The sequence below is a fragment of the Camelus bactrianus genome, chromosome 19 (assembly GCF_048773025.1).
Source record: "Camelus bactrianus isolate YW-2024 breed Bactrian camel chromosome 19, ASM4877302v1, whole genome shotgun sequence".
In the NCBI taxonomy this organism is placed as follows: Eukaryota; Metazoa; Chordata; class Mammalia; order Artiodactyla; family Camelidae; genus Camelus; species Camelus bactrianus.
The window spans coordinates 20865064-20880246 of NC_133557.1; the positions used below are offsets into that span (position 1 = coordinate 20865064).

At 45.8% G+C, this 15183-nt stretch overlaps 1 protein-coding gene across 3 annotated transcripts in view; it reads right to left on the minus strand.

Annotated features, from left to right (window-relative positions):
* The window catches only part of ELMO2 (engulfment and cell motility 2), a 37689-nt gene that overhangs the window by 16835 nt on the left and 5671 nt on the right, over window positions 1-15183 (minus strand). Inside the window, exons 1-8 of one of the 3 annotated variants that reach the window (XM_045519320.2) lie at window positions 9760-9995; window positions 9429-9556; window positions 9077-9117; window positions 8556-8628; window positions 7975-8025; window positions 4676-4857; window positions 2979-3078; window positions 1729-1880 (exon numbers count right to left, since the gene is read on the minus strand). In XM_045519320.2, coding sequence (XP_045375276.1) covers window positions 1729-1880; window positions 2979-3078; window positions 4676-4857; window positions 7975-8025; window positions 8556-8628; window positions 9077-9117; window positions 9429-9506 — 677 coding nt within the window. In that variant the 5' untranslated portion in view covers window positions 9507-9556; window positions 9760-9995. Of the gene's footprint in view, window positions 1-1728; window positions 1881-2978; window positions 3079-4675; window positions 4858-7974; window positions 8026-8555; window positions 8629-9076; window positions 9118-9428; window positions 9557-9759; window positions 9996-15183 lie in introns of those variants that run through there. The other 2 variants (XM_010958643.3, XM_045519321.2) reach the window with 2 other exon arrangements.

The window sequence follows — 15183 nt, forward strand, 5'->3', positions numbered from 1 at the left end:
ATTCAAGCTCTATTATTCTGTAAAAAAGTCAAGGCACGCATAGAATGTGTCGTAAGATTCCAACTTTGTTAAAAAAACATGCATAGGAAAAAAAAAAGACCAGTGGGACAGTCACTTTAATGTTAACAGTGGTTATGTCTGGAGGTGGGATAATAGGCAAATGATTTTTTTATGTGTGTTTTTCTGTATTTTCAGAGTTTTCAACTATGAACTTATTTTATTTGAAACAAACAAAATAACTACAAGCCTTCTCTGGAATCTCATAATCCTGCCACTTGAGGTCGTCGAGGGTGCATTCTATGGTCTTCTTTTCAGAGGGGCTGCTGGGCTTCCTGGTCAGGCGGGGCATCTTAGACATCTAACGGAGGGCACTAAGTGTCCCTCAGCCCAACAGCAGAGGACATAATTTTTGGGGACACCAAAGGGCTGAAAGTATTCATAGACTGACCCCTAAGAAATGCCATGCTCTCCTACCATCCCTAAGGAGGTAACCAGGTCATTCTCAATTCAGAAACAAAGAAATCTGAGGTCAGGAAAATCAGAACTCTCCATCTGGAGTTTATATGTCCCCCTGACTTCAATCAACCTTTCTCGCTTTCTGGGCATGAAAACAGAGGCTGAAGAATTCCTTAGAGAAGTGACAAGGAGAAATCAGAGCTGCAAATCTCCTTGTGCTTTCTTTTTACTTGGACCAGTGGGAAGGTACAGGCTGAGAGCACAGCTGAGTGAAGACAAGGCTGCTGTAAACAAGCAAGTCTGGCTTCCCCTGGGACCAGCAGGGCGTTCTGTCAACGTCCCGTATGCCAGAAGGGAGTAAGAGTTAGGAAAGAGTCAGTGGTGTTATCACCACCTTTGTTTTGGGAAGTCCAGTCCCCTTAAATTGTGTGGAGTGTTTGAAAGTGAAGTAAAAAGAATGAGGAGGAGAGGAACAGTGCTCCAAAGGGTTCATCTATCTTCAGTTTTGGTTTACTGTCTAGTAAAATGCTTTACGATGTGGTAAGTTTCTTAAAAAACAGACAAAAGCAAAAAAACCCTTTTGAATTTATCGAATACTTATCCTGTGCTGGCCTCTATGCTAGACTTTTTATCTCTTTTGATCCTCACAAGTCTGAGAGGTGGGGATGATTAACCTCAGTCTAGAGACAAGGAAATTGAGGCCAGAAGAGATTAGGTAACTTGCTGAAGGCAAAGACCTAGTTTGCAGTAGAGCCTGGATTTGAACTCATGCCCTATACAATACTTCTTACTATCCCCCAGCAAGAGTTCAGCAAGAGTTCATTCAACAAATACTAATTGCTCTTCTACTTAAATTAAAACAAGGGATACAAAAATGACTGGTCCCTGTTCCCAGAGAGCTCAAAGTTTAAAATGGGAAACAGATAATAAAAATACAGTATTTTATATAAATATAATTGTCATAGGTATAAACAGAGGCTATTTGGCCCATAGACGAGAAGGCATCTAATTCTGTCTGGTACCATGGTGGGAAAAACTTCACTGTATCCTACGAGGTGAGGAGAGTTACAGAGGATTTCAAGCAGGAGCATAACGTGAACGGGTCTGAGTTATGGGAGGAGTTCTGGCAGTGGAAAGGGGATGAGTGGATGAACAAGCAGACCAGCATCTTGGAATACAAGCAAAGCAGAAGTAGAATTGGAAGACTTAAACAGAGAAAGGGGGGAGAAGAGAAGAGGCAGGGAAAGGAGGCTGGGCAGGGTCTCTACTTACACCTGGAGGTGTGAGATGAGCTGTCCCACGGTGATTTCCTCTGCAATCTTCTGGTACAGACTCTGGCTATTCAAGACCATGCTTTCCAGGATGGCCAGGGACCTCTGAAGGATTGACACATCCACCGTGGGCTGGCTCACGTACCCTGCAATCTAAAGCCAGGGAAGGCAGGCCAGTTAGGAAGCTCAGGGCCCCAGAAAGCTGAAGGCTTAGGTCTTGGACTGCCTGCTCGCCAAGGCTCTCCTCTTGGGTGTGCTGCCCACACTTGGACAGCTGTCCCTGGGTGGGCAGAGGTATCTCATTTATGGCTACCTTGGCCAATGTGCCAGGCAGTCCCTAGGCGTGGATAGCTCAATTTCAGATTACAGTATCCAGTCAACTGTGCTTCTTTAGATCAAAGGACTTAATCCTTTGTTTTCAAAATAAGGGTTCAGGCATGAGAAAGTGGAGGGTGGAAAGCAGAGGATCTGACTGATACTGGGATCTCATTTGCTCTCCATGTACTGGTCTCCTGACAGACACTTTGTCCCCATACACAAGTGGAACAGCAGGGACCTCGAAGTCTTGTAATCTAGTCCCTTTTCTCAATCACCATTGACACATGTGTATCCTTGACACATGGTCATTTCACTTTTGCCCAAATATCTCCAGCATGGGAAGCTCTCAACATCCCAAGCCAATGACAGGTGTAATTCTAGGTCAGCAGATATGTCATTCATTGGTTTTAATTCAGCTTTCTGAGTTGACACTGACCCTCCTTGTAGAATAAAGGAGGCCCAAACCAGAAGTATCTCTTCCCACCCACTAAGTTCAATTTGACAATCAAACAGGATACCTTGCAGAATTGTAAACAGAAGACAGAGTAGTAAATATAAGGCAAACGAAATGAACATTTTTTTTTTTCTAACCAAAGAGGAGGGAAGGCTCAGGAAGTAGGTCAGAAGACTTAGGGATGGTTCTGCTTGGCTGGCTGGCGCTAACCCAAGTCTCACTGACAATCCAGCTCCACTTTGGCCATATGCAGTTGTGAGAGCACAGTTCCATCTTCTCAGTGCAGGCCCTGTGAGTATAACGAGGTACATCTTTCAGGAGCCACAGGAAGGCCAGAGCCTGAGGATGAAAAATCTGGCCTCAGGGACCAGTGAGGCCGACCCTCACTGGAACAGCTGTGTTGCCTGCATATTCCCTCAAGCCTGGAGAACAACTGGAGACTGAGGGAGGAGAGAAAGACAGAATGTTAGACGCCTCACCTGCTTAATGAAGGTGATTGAAACCATGTCCCAGGAGACAATGCCATGGTCCATGAGCTCTAAGAAGGCAGTCAGGGTGAATGCCAGCATCTCACTGTAGCTGAGACATGTACAAAACACACACACAACAACGCAGTGGTTCAGAACCAGGGAGCACAGGCATGAAGGCAGCCACAGCAGGGACAGATATCAACGCCAGCACCACGTGAGGAACCGGCGGGTGCCACTGTGAGCCAGCACCTGTGCAAACACCTGGCCAGGTGTGGAGCAGGTTCTCCCCATGCATCTACCACTGAGGAAAAGGCTGCTGGGTCTCAAGGAAACTGGATCACTTATCCATTTCTCAAGAACAAAAAAGACATCAGACCTTTGTCAAACCCAACCCTTGGTGGCGGCACCTAAGGGGGCTTATGTCCCAGGTTCACCTTTAAGGCCAGAGGGCAGCAGAGTGCAGGGGGAAAAGGGTTGAACTTTGCACTTGGGTTCAATTCCTGTTCAACTATTTACTAACTGTGCAAATTTTATGTTTTCAAACTTCTATTTTTTTCTTTGTAAAACTGAGTTCATCTCATAGCATTAACCTCACGCGGTTGTGGCGAGGACAAGATGATGATGTATGTGAAACCCTTCCACAGTGCTGATGGAGAACAAGGGTAAAATGTTTTCTCCCCTTTGTCTCCCTCTGTATACATTTCATCCTTTATACATCTGTACAGTGCTCTATAATCAACAAATTATATTCCCATTTACAAAGCATGTTCTGGTCCATTCTTGTTAACAATACTCCTCAGGACAATACAGCAAGGGAGGTATCACTCCCATTTTAAAGAGGAAGAAATGAAGGCCAGTCCAATCCTGCACTCCTGGGACACTGCAGAACTCCTGGGTCGGTGCTGATGGCAGCCAAAGCCTTCAAGATTTCAATGCAGCTGGAAAATCCAAGATTTCAAACAAATACCCAAGATCTGTTGCTCAATTTGGCTAAAAATTTCAGTAACTGATCCATCAGCTAAAAGAAGACTTCTGACTCCCTCTCTGCCAGCTTAGGTTCCATAGGCTTAGAAACTAAACATCTGTTTATTCACTGCTGATAATGGCAAGGCAGTTTCCCGCCACGTTCACCTTGGCACTGGAGTTATCACAAAGATGTTCATGGTGCATCGCAAAGTTCCAGATCTCCCTCTCCCTGTGAAAATGGGTGGTAGGGAGATGGCGAATTGGTGGGGGTGAGCTATGGTAAACACAGAGGAAGGCCTGTGCTTCTCTGTGTGCATATGGAGCGAGGGGGTGACAGGCGAGGGAGGGAGCAGGGGCAAGGTTAAGAACAGACAGATACCTGTTCTAGGTGATAATGACAGTCTGCTCCCTAACCTCCGTCAGGTCAATCATTTTCCAGAAATGATTTCAGCCATGCACTGACCTCTCTCTGACTTCTGCAGCCCTAATTTTCACTCCTCACTTGGCACAGTACTGTTTTGTACCATCATTTAATTTGTGAGAGCCCAGTTAGACTGTAAGAATTAGGACCACAATAGTGAATTCTACCCCTCCGTGGGGACCCTGATGCTTGGCGCACTGCTCTGTATACAGAAGGTGCTCAATAAGCTCATTTGACTCAATGGAAGTGGGACTAGGATGCCCTGCGGAGTGTCATGGATCTCTGAGAGTCCCCATAACAAGACCTCAGTAACACTCACTGGGACAAGAGCTTGGTTCCACTTTCCACGAGCCGCGTCAGCACAACGATGCCATCCATGTTGATGAACTCAGTGGCGAAGGTCACGTCAGCAGAGAGCTTGGCCAGCTCCTTCATGGCATCCAGCCGGGTCTCCATGTTGGACGACTGGGTCCTCTCCATCAGCTGGCGTGCAGCCCGGGACTGTGAGACCAGGGATGAGATACATGCCATCTGCACCTTGTGGCAGGTTACTGCTCTGTGAATAGCTCACAGGGGCCTTTCTGTGGACTTCCAAGCCCGAGGCAGAACTATTTTTTCACACTGCTTAAGATTTGCTAAATAAATGTTTATTGAATCAATTAGCATATCCCCAGTATGACAAGACCAGTCTGTAGTTACATGTATCCTTCCTGTACCACTCCGGTCTACGGATTAAAAAACTCACCAAGGGAATACAAGGGAGATTGGGCGATGACAGTCCACTAACTACGACAAGTCACAAAGAAACAGACATTGGTTCAATATAGGAGAGCTTCCTATTAATTAAAGCCGTCAGACAGTGGAAGAAGTTGTCTCTTTAAGTACTGGGCTCTCGGTCACTGGAAGCAATCAAGGACAACCTGGACAACCACCTGTCAAAGATGCTATCAGAGGGATTCTTGCACTAGGGGGGAGAATTAAATGTGATGATCTTCAAGAGCCTTTTCAATCTGAAAATGTGATAAGCCTGAAAATTTTCTTTAACTTTCCTTCAAAGCCTGTATCATTGTTCCTCAAAGTGACAGCCCTGGGGAAGTTTTTAAAATGTCAAGGGGCCAAAAACAGCTAATTTCAAAATAGCTTTTTGAAAATGACAGCTGGTTATGGAGCCTTCTCCTAGCACGGGAACTTTTCATAGAGGAACAGCCGCCCGCTTCCTGTAAGCGGCGGCTATAATCCCTCCTCTCGTGTTCACTCATCTGTACTGTTGCTGGACTTACTACCTTTATAGTTGCTGCCTCACAATTGACCTTTTCATCATTCTCTATTTTTTTGTGCATTAATTTAATGTTCTTGGTTGGAATGGAAGAGTCTGGAGAGAAAAATGCTCCTGTGGTCTTTATTTTTCTTACAGTGCTAAGCAAGTGACTGGAGCCCAGGTTCTGCTGCTGCCAAGGAGTCAGGCCTGCCCTGCTCTCTCCCTTTCCCTGTAACAAAGACGGCTCTTTACCAGCACACTGCCTGTGAGCACACAGAAACCCGCCATTACCTCCACGCTGGGGAAAATATGCTCCACGAGAAAAGATCACAGGACAGAACAATTTGAAGAGCACTGGTCTGCATCACAGTTAGAAGCTTCCAACTCCAAATTTAGTTTTCCTCTCAAGACAGCCATTTCCAGGCCGCCACCTCCTGCTCCAGAGAGATGTGCTTCCGGGAAAATCAGCTACTCTGGGTAAGAGGTCTGTAAAATGCCTTGGCACTTCTATAAAAGTGCACGGCTCGCAGACTGCTACATTAAACTAGCAGAGCTCAGCGGGGAGAAATGAAGTCCTCAGGACGTGAAGAGCTCAGGAGGAGAGATGGGAGCAGAACACTGGCCTAGAGGCGAACACACCTGGGTCTGAGAGGTGCCTGCCGTGTTTTGAGCTGTCAACGGCTGGCGAGGTATTTAACCTCTCAGTCTGTTTCCTTGTCTGAGAAACGAGGCTATCAAGAGCGCTCATTTCATGGGGTTTGCCAAGATTAAGTGATGTCATATACGTACAGTATTTAGCAAAACAGAGGTGCTCAGCAAATGTTACTTAGCTGCTTTACTCCACACCTCCCTTCCTCTTGGATGGACCAGTCTCTCACCTCACAAGAAAACAGGTGCCATCATGCCCTTAATTTTGGCAGCCCTTCTACAAATGTACCTAAGCTACCCCCACACCACTGGTCCTCCTCTGAGGCAGAGCAGTCAGGGCGAATCCCTCCCCTTGGGCTGTGGGCGCCTCCTGTCCTGACCTAGTAAGGTCCTGTTCCATTACTTACCCTCTCTTTCCTGCACCATCAGCCTTCCTCTCTTCCATCCTAACATATTTTCAGGGACATGTAAAAAACTGTGACAGAAGTTAACCACTGTGAAGGGCTGGAGGAGGCAGGGAGCAGGATAGAGGAGGGACAGGAGTGGGAAGGAGACCTTTCACCGTATCTGTCGAACCTTTTTGATTTTAAAACACATGAATGTTTTTTACCTCTTTTCAAAAAGCGTATCTTTTCAACTCCATATCCCAAGCTAGGACTTTCTCTAGCTATTTCCTTTTGTAACCAAGCTTCCTGATAACATGGCAAACTCAAGGTCCTCTTACACTCAAACCTCTGCAGTCTGGCTGCCACCCAAGCATCCCAATGAAACTGTTTTCATGAGGACCACCAGTGACTGACTGGTTTTCCAGATCACAGACTGCTTTTCTGTCCTCAGTTTACTCTCTCCCTGCTCACTGCAGACCATGCCATCCTCCATCCTGACACCCTCACTGCCCTCAGCTCCTAAGCCATTTCAAACTCATTTTCTTTCTACCCTTCTGGGGGCTTCCTGAGTCACCTTGCAGGGCTGCTCTTGCAGAAATCAAGGAGCCATCCTGGATTCTCCCACTCTTTCCACAGCCTGTGCATGCCCTCCTTCACCAAGTCCACCTCCAAGTACCTTTCCTGCCCATCTTTTCATCTCCACTGCCATCACCTCCATGGGCTGTTGACACTGCTCATTAGCTTCTCGAAAATTCCTCCTACCACAATCTTCCTTTTTTCAGCCCATCTTCCACAGTCACTAAAGTGATCTTTCTAAGACGTAAATCTAAGCATAACATACCTTCCTGCTTGAGCTCTTTCAACGCCCCCACGTTGCCTTCTGAATAAAGTCCAACCCATACACAGGCCACCCAGGAACCTTCAGCTGGCTTCTGTCCTCGGCCACTCAGCGTTCCTGCCTCACCCAGACAAAGCACATCTCTGCTTGGAATACACTTCCTTTTCTTCTTTCTTCAGGTCATTCTTGCTTATCCTTCAGCATCTGAGCCAAGGGTCCCCTTCTCTGGAAAGGCTTTCTGGGAATCTTCAGGCTAAGTTAGGTGGTCCCTTTTCTGAGTTCCCAAAGCTCCCTAAGCAACTTTCTCTCAAGACCCCTGAGAGAGGCCTTATATTGTATTTGTTGGCTTACTCTCAACTAGGCTGTCAGAGCAAAGATTGGGTTTTCAGCCTTCACAAGTCTTAGTTTCTAGAACAGAGTCTGTTCCATGGTAGATGTTCATATATGTTTGTCAAGTAAAGGAATTCCTAAGGAAAGTGAATACCTACCGGGGAGATAGCCAGCTGGAGGATTGTCCCATTCTTAATGTCACTGCGAGTCTAGGTAGTAAAGAGAAAAAAAAGAGCAGCTGATAAACTAAAATTGTGCATGCAAGCTGAATCAACAAGAACATTCTTTTTTTTTAATAGGATCATGCTATCTGTTTTTTTAAATGAGTTTTTTTTTCTTTTTCTCTTTTGTTTCTCCCTTGACAGAAGCACTGTGGATTGAACCCAGGACCTCATGCACGCCAGGTACGCACTCTACCACTGAGCTATACTCCCACCCCTCCTTTCTGTCATTTTTAAAGTAGTTGTAACTGAAACTCTTCAGTCAGGCCCTCTTCTCCTGCTTATTTCTTGGCAAAGAACTTCTAAGATCCTTTTCAAGCGCCTCTCAGGAAGCAGAAGCCGCATTTTCCCAGCCACCACAGGAGAACAAGGGCTGGCGCTCCCTGATCTGCCCAGGAAGCAGCTCTTACCCCTTGAGTGGATGCACCCTGGATGTAAGGAGGGAAAACAGCCCCCCCCCCCTTGGCTGGTTCCCTTCAAAGCAAAGCCTGTACCGGTTTTGCTTTCCCGGTACTAACCTGTTCAGTGATGTAGAGCTGGGGACCATCTGCGTAGCGGAGGGTGTAATACTCTGGGTTTGGCAGTGACCACCTATGTAAGAGAAAAACAGTACAGCTCGTTTGGCCATGCCTCGGAACCTGTTTAGAAGCTGCAAATAAGTAATTTTCAATAGAGTTGCTTAAAGGAATGGGTGGTCTATTTGAAGTACAGGGGAAAGAAAACAAAGCTCTGGGTTGAGACGTTGAACAGTAACCCCCTCAGCCTTCTGTAAAGACTGGCCCCACAATCGGTGGCTAATAATTCACCACGGGTCTCAGATCCCACCAGGACCTCAGGTGGGGCACTGCTGGGCTTAAAGGGAAAACTAAAGATTGATAGGTGGTCTTAGGGCCATCCCCACCTGCTATACTTCCTTCCTAAGACAATGATCCACAACAGCCCCGCCCTGGGGATCCTTTGGCAGAATTCCCTTCAAGGTCTGGCAGTTGCCTTAGTCTTCAGTCTGTCACAGTCCAAAACGAGGGCAGTTTCAACTTACCCATCACAAACTTCCTTGATGATGGATGCCAGGGGCCGTTTCTGAAAGAGAAAGCAAGAGAGATTCTTCACCAGCAGCCCCATCCCGCCAGTGCCAAGGCCCATATGAGAGGGTCTGCCAAGCAGGGTCAACCTGCGGCCTGAGCACGGACTTCTTCTCTGAGAGCTTTTCTCAAAGAGGAAGCCTCTCTAGGTCCTGGGGACCAAACTTCCATAGGGTGGGACAGGCCTCAGCTTTCCTGCCGCTGGTTCTTACTCATGATGTGAGTGGTCCCCACCCCTAAAGACATCCTCTGCCGTGCACTCCCCAGGCCCCTCTCCTTGCATCGCTACTCCTCATTTCCAGAGTTTACCTGGTCGATTTCGAGGAGCTGAGCATTAGCACCTGGCCACTCAATGGCCACTTTGACGATGTCTGATGGTGGTGGCATCGTCCCCACTGGGTCCTGCTTCTCCAAGACACACACACAGACACAGCTGCCTGGGAAGAAAGTATCAGAAAGAAAGAAAAGGTCAGAGTTTGCCTTCATTTTTCACTCTTAGTACTTATTTCAGAAAAACGGAGAATATTGTCCAAAGAAACATATGGAACTACTTGGCTTGAATTTTTCTAGATCACACTACACCTTTTCCTTGGGCTTTTAGTCTCTTTAGATTAAATCAGCAAGTAGAAATAGGACAAACCTATCTATCAACTGTAGATAAGCCAGTAGCAGGATCTGCCAAAGAGACACTTCAGTTTAAGGGCCAGGAAGGGTCTGCGGTAGGGGAGCATATTTACTGCAGTCTTGTCCTGGGACCCTGAGAGGGAGAAGCATATGCCCTGAGACAGATAAGAACAGACACAGCCTTTTCCTGGCTGAGCAGTTGGCTGACAGAGCCAGCTTGCTCTGTTCTGCTGTCATCCCAGGAAGAGCCCGGAGTCAGCAGGGCTGGGCCAAATGCTCTCTTGCTTCCTCCCTACTTATTGCTGCCATTCTTTCCCCCTCAAAGGACACAATGTGGAGCCTCCTCTGTGTGGGATGACACAGAGTTCAGAAAATGGGGAAGAGAAACGGGACAGGAAATGCTATTTTAGTCCCAACTGCCAAGGGCAAGGGTGGCTGAGAGCACAAGTGTAGTGAGATGAGGATACCCCCACACAAAGGTCCCACTCTAGGAGGACAAGGCTCTGGAAGTACCTCTGACCCCCTCCCCCACTGCTCTCCAAAATAAAGGAAAATAAATCATTCTGAACAAGTCTGTAAGATGGGCCCATGTGACCGGTATCCTAGGCAACTCTGTTAGCTTAGTGGTGCTCCAAGCAGTAGCTAAAGCATCCTCTCCCCAAGGTCTGATGAAGGGAAGTCACTCCACTGATGGATTATTTCAATGTGTATTTACACTCCATGCCTGCAGGTTCAGGAGAGGCCTCTCTTTTAATGAAAAAGACTTTTCTCCTGCATCCTCCAGGTTTAACCACTCACCCGCAATTCATGCTTCACTAATGGAGACCACCTGCCCCTCCTGGAATATGCAGCTAAGCTGGTGCTAAGCCAGTGTTCATGGATGCTATCATTTTTTTCAGCCCAAACAGATGTCAGTTCTCACAGACTCGTTAAGCACAAACCTCGGTGAAAGGGGTATGTACAAGTCCCTCCCCCTACAAGCCAGCAGATCTCAGAGAGAAGCTTCCATGACCATTTCCTGAAAAGGGTGGGCTGCTTCAGAAGTCAACTGTCAAAAATACCAACACTGCTAAAAGATGGTATTCTTTTTTTTCTTTTTTGACTTTTATTTTTATTTTATTTATTCATTTTTTATTGAGGTATAGTCAGTTTACAATGTTGTGTCAATTTCTGGTGTACAGCACAATGCTTCAGTCATACATGGATATACATATATTCATTTTCATATTCTTTTTCACCATAAGCTACAACAAGATATTGAATAAATTTCCCTGTGCTATACAGTATAAACTTGTTTATCTATTTTATATATACCGGTCAGTATCTGCAAATCTCGAACTCCCAGTTTATCCCTTTCCACCCTCCTCCCCACTGGCAACCACAAGTCTGTTTTCTAGGTCTGTGAGTCTGTTTGTTTTATATGTAAGCTCATTTGTCTTTTTTTTTTTTTTAGATTCCACATATGAGTGATATCATATGATATTTTTCTTTTTCTTTCTGGCTTATTTCACTTAGAATGACATTCTCCAGGGCCATCCATGTTGCTGCAAATGGCATTATTTTATCATTTTTTATGGTCGAGTAGTATTCCATTGTATAAATATACCACAACTTCTTTATCCAGTCATCTGTTGATGGACATTTAGGTTGTTTCCATGTCTCGGCTACTGTAAATAGTGCTGCTATTAACATTGGGATACAGGTGTCTTTTTGAATTAAGGTTCCCTCTGGATATATGCCCAGGAGTGAGATTGCTGGATCATATGGTAAGTCTATATTTAGTCTAAAAGAAATGGTTTTCAATGTGTTTTCATTTATTTTTTTGAGTCCTCCCAGCAGCCTTCTGATGTAGGCAGAATAGGATTATTACCTCCATCTGAGGATAACAACACTGAAACTCAAGTTTGGTTAAGTTGCCCAAGTTCAGCCAGCTAATAAGTAGTAAAGGGGACAAAACTCTGGCCAGTGCTCCTCCCCTCCCTGCTGAGCTACACTGAATTTCTGCTCATTGCAACTAAATCAAGCCTAAAGGTAAAGTGGGCTGGCCTCATGGCCCCGAGAGCTTCCACAACTTCTGCAGCTCCAGGCAGAATGTTTCACGTGTAATTTTTATGTGCCTAGACACACAACAAACCTCTGAAAAGAAACTGGCCCACTGGAGTAAGTCCTGGCTGAGATGCTTTGCTCCAGTGACACAGCAAACAGGGGTGGTACCATGAATTGGATGCCTAGCGCAGGAACCTTTATCCTTATCTCGATCTGCCATAATTAGGAGGTATGACTGTATAGATATGAGATCATTTTTTTAAATTAAGCTATAATTTACATATAATAAAATGCACAGAGCTTATGTATATATGTGTATATATATACATAAAATAGAAACACACACACACATCCTCCTGTAACCACCCCCCAAAACAAGACACTGAACATTTTCACACCCTCCAAAACTCCCTACCTCCTTCCAGTCAATCCCCCACCTTCCAGCCCTCCAAGAGGCAACTTCCTTCAGACTTCTATCACCATAGATTTGTTTGGCCTGCTTTTGTACTTCATATATATGGAACTGAACAGTATGGCTTTTTAGACCATTTGTTACTTAGGTTAGTCTCTTCTTTTTAAAAATAAGTAGGCAGTGTAGGTACAAGAGGAAGAGTGCTGGGCTGGGATGATTTCCCCGCTGAAGAAAGCAACTGGATTCAGAGGCCTCAGGACCTAGCCACAGCTCCATCGCTAAGTGTCTGGGTGCTGCACACGTGTCCCTACTACCCTAGTCTCAGTTTCCTCCTACTGTGAGGTGAGAATGTTGAACTAAAGCACGTGTCAGTTGCCGTCAAAGATTCTAAAGTAGAGCTTAAAACTCCAGATGAAGATTGCCAGTTTCAAAGTCCTCATCAAAAGAAGATACACCTTTATTCCAATGGTGCTGCTAAGAAACAAACCATATTTTGGGGAACTCCTTTCTGAATACTGTCTTTGAAGATAAACAAAGCTAAAGCTCATTATTTTACAGTTATACTTTACTTTGACCCCACATGGCATTTCCTAAGTTGATTCTCTCTTTTTTAAAGTCAGCCCCGACTTTAATTCCAAAAATTCACACCCATTCTAAAGCACGGGGATTTGCAACCACCAGGACTATTCCAGAGATACTACAAGCCCCTGTTCTCAGTGACTCTGCCCTGGTCCACAATGTCCAGGCAGCGCATGTGTGCTGAGTGGCACTCTGCCCACCCAGGCCACAGCCAGTGGGACCGAGGTGAACACAGAACCTTAGCTGGACTAATCCAATTCTTTCTCGTAAGCTTCAAGACAGACTAACGGAAATGGATGACAATGGGCCCTGGAGCAGAAAGGTCATGCTCAGCTTCAGAGCAGGTACCACTCCAAGTCAAAGATATGGAGAAGTAAAAACCAAGAGCCTTGCAGAGGAAGCTGTTCAGCAGGAAGAATACAGAAATGTGTGGATGACTGGAGGCCAGAAACCACAAAATCCCAGAAAGAGATGGAAAAAGCTTGCATCTGAGGACTTTCCAGATTCCATGGCTACATCTCTTATACTTGGGGTACCTGAAATCCCCCTGTATTCGGCCAGTAAAACTCCCTTCAATTAAACTAGCTGCATTTCTATTCATTGCAACTAAAAAGACTAAGGTTGACCTCAAGCTTTGAAGGAATTCTAAACAGAGGTCTGAATAGACAGCAGCATAACAGGCATAAGATGATGGCATTGAGCAGGCCCTTAATTAACACTGGCTGAAATAATGATGAGCAAAACCTTATTAGATAAGTCTGGTTTGTTTAAAACAGATCAATTATACGGTGACTTTATAGTAGTCATCTTGGATGTAATAGTAACATGGACACAGCCTCTTTATAGTTTATCATTCACGTCTGTAGCATTTTTATGATGCTCCTACGAACTGTGAAAGTCATCTCCATTTCACAGATGAGGCAAATGAAGTTCAGACGGGTTGAGAAACCTGTCTTCCACATGTCTCCTTCCCACCTCCCCCCCACAAAAAAAGAAAGAAAGAAGTCACATCAGAACTGGGTCTCAAGACTGGGTCTTACGACTTCAACAGTTCCCTTCCATCTATAACACTTCCTTTGATGAGGATGATGACATTAGCTAACAATTACATACTGCTAAGGCAGTGTTAATTCATTTAATCCCCACAGCAACCTGTGAGGTATATTATTACCTCCATTTTACAGGTAAAAAAATGGAGGCACAGAAAAATTAATTACCATGCTCAGTGTCACACAGCTTGTAAGCGGCACAGCCAGAATCTGGCCCCAGGCAGTCTGGCTGTTTGAAAGCCACGTGAAAGCAGGCTGTGCTGTACCTACAGCAGGAGCTCAGTGGAGGATCTGGGTCTGGGCACCTGAAGCTAAACACACTGAAGCTCAAAGACCAACACCAAGAGCTCACCACTGTACCAGTAACAGAGCCCATGGCCTAAAGTGATCCCCACTTGCCTGCGCAGTACTCAGCCCTTCACAGTCCAGCCAGACTCTCCTCACTGCTTGCTATTTCTACAAGGCAGGCCATCCTCCTCCTTCTCTTCTCTACCTCTGCACTTTCTCTTCCTTCCTTTGACTGTCAGAAGAGCTCATATTCAAGCTTCAAAGCCCCACTCAGATGTCACTTCCTCTGTACTAGTCTCAGCTTTCCTCACGTCTCCCCAGAAGAGCAAAAGAGGAGGGGCCCTGTGTTCTGCGGCATTCTTTCACACCTCTGGGAGGCTCCTGTCCTGCTCCATTATAGTCAGGTATTCACACAGCTCTCTCCTTCGCTCTCTCCTTCACTCTCTCCTCTGGGGCAGGTCCAACCCTGCAGTCTCATCACCAAGCACAGCACCTGGCACACAGTCACGGTTCAGTAAGCACCTGTATCTGCTCAAATCCCACAGCTCTGACCTCAGCTCCTACAAACCACGGCTGGCTCTGCCTGGAAAGGGACTGGCATGAAGCACTCAGGTTGTATGGTGTTCCCTCCATGACCCACCACCTTCTACCTCCACAGTATCTCCACCATTTAAAGTTTTGTTTTCATATCTAACATCAGGACGTGTCTCGCTGGAATATCAGATTTAGCACCCCTGACTCCAGTTAAAAGAAAGAGGGGAATATCCCTCTGCTTTGATCCCTATGGAAACGTCAGGAGAGAGGAGACTAGAAGAATAGTATTCACCAGGTAACAGTCCCCGGATAAAGGATCTCCTCATGGGGAACCCTTCCAGCACTCGTCTGCTTACTCTTTTCATTTTCATTTTAGAAAGGAAGTGGAAATTAGGTCGAAGCAGTTCAATAACATTGCAAAATTCTCAGGGTTATAAATAGCCTCTTGCTCTACCACTCAGCAGTACTATAGAGTTCAACAGCAAACAGCCAGCATAAGGGAGCAATAGATTCACAACCAGGCCCAGAAGGC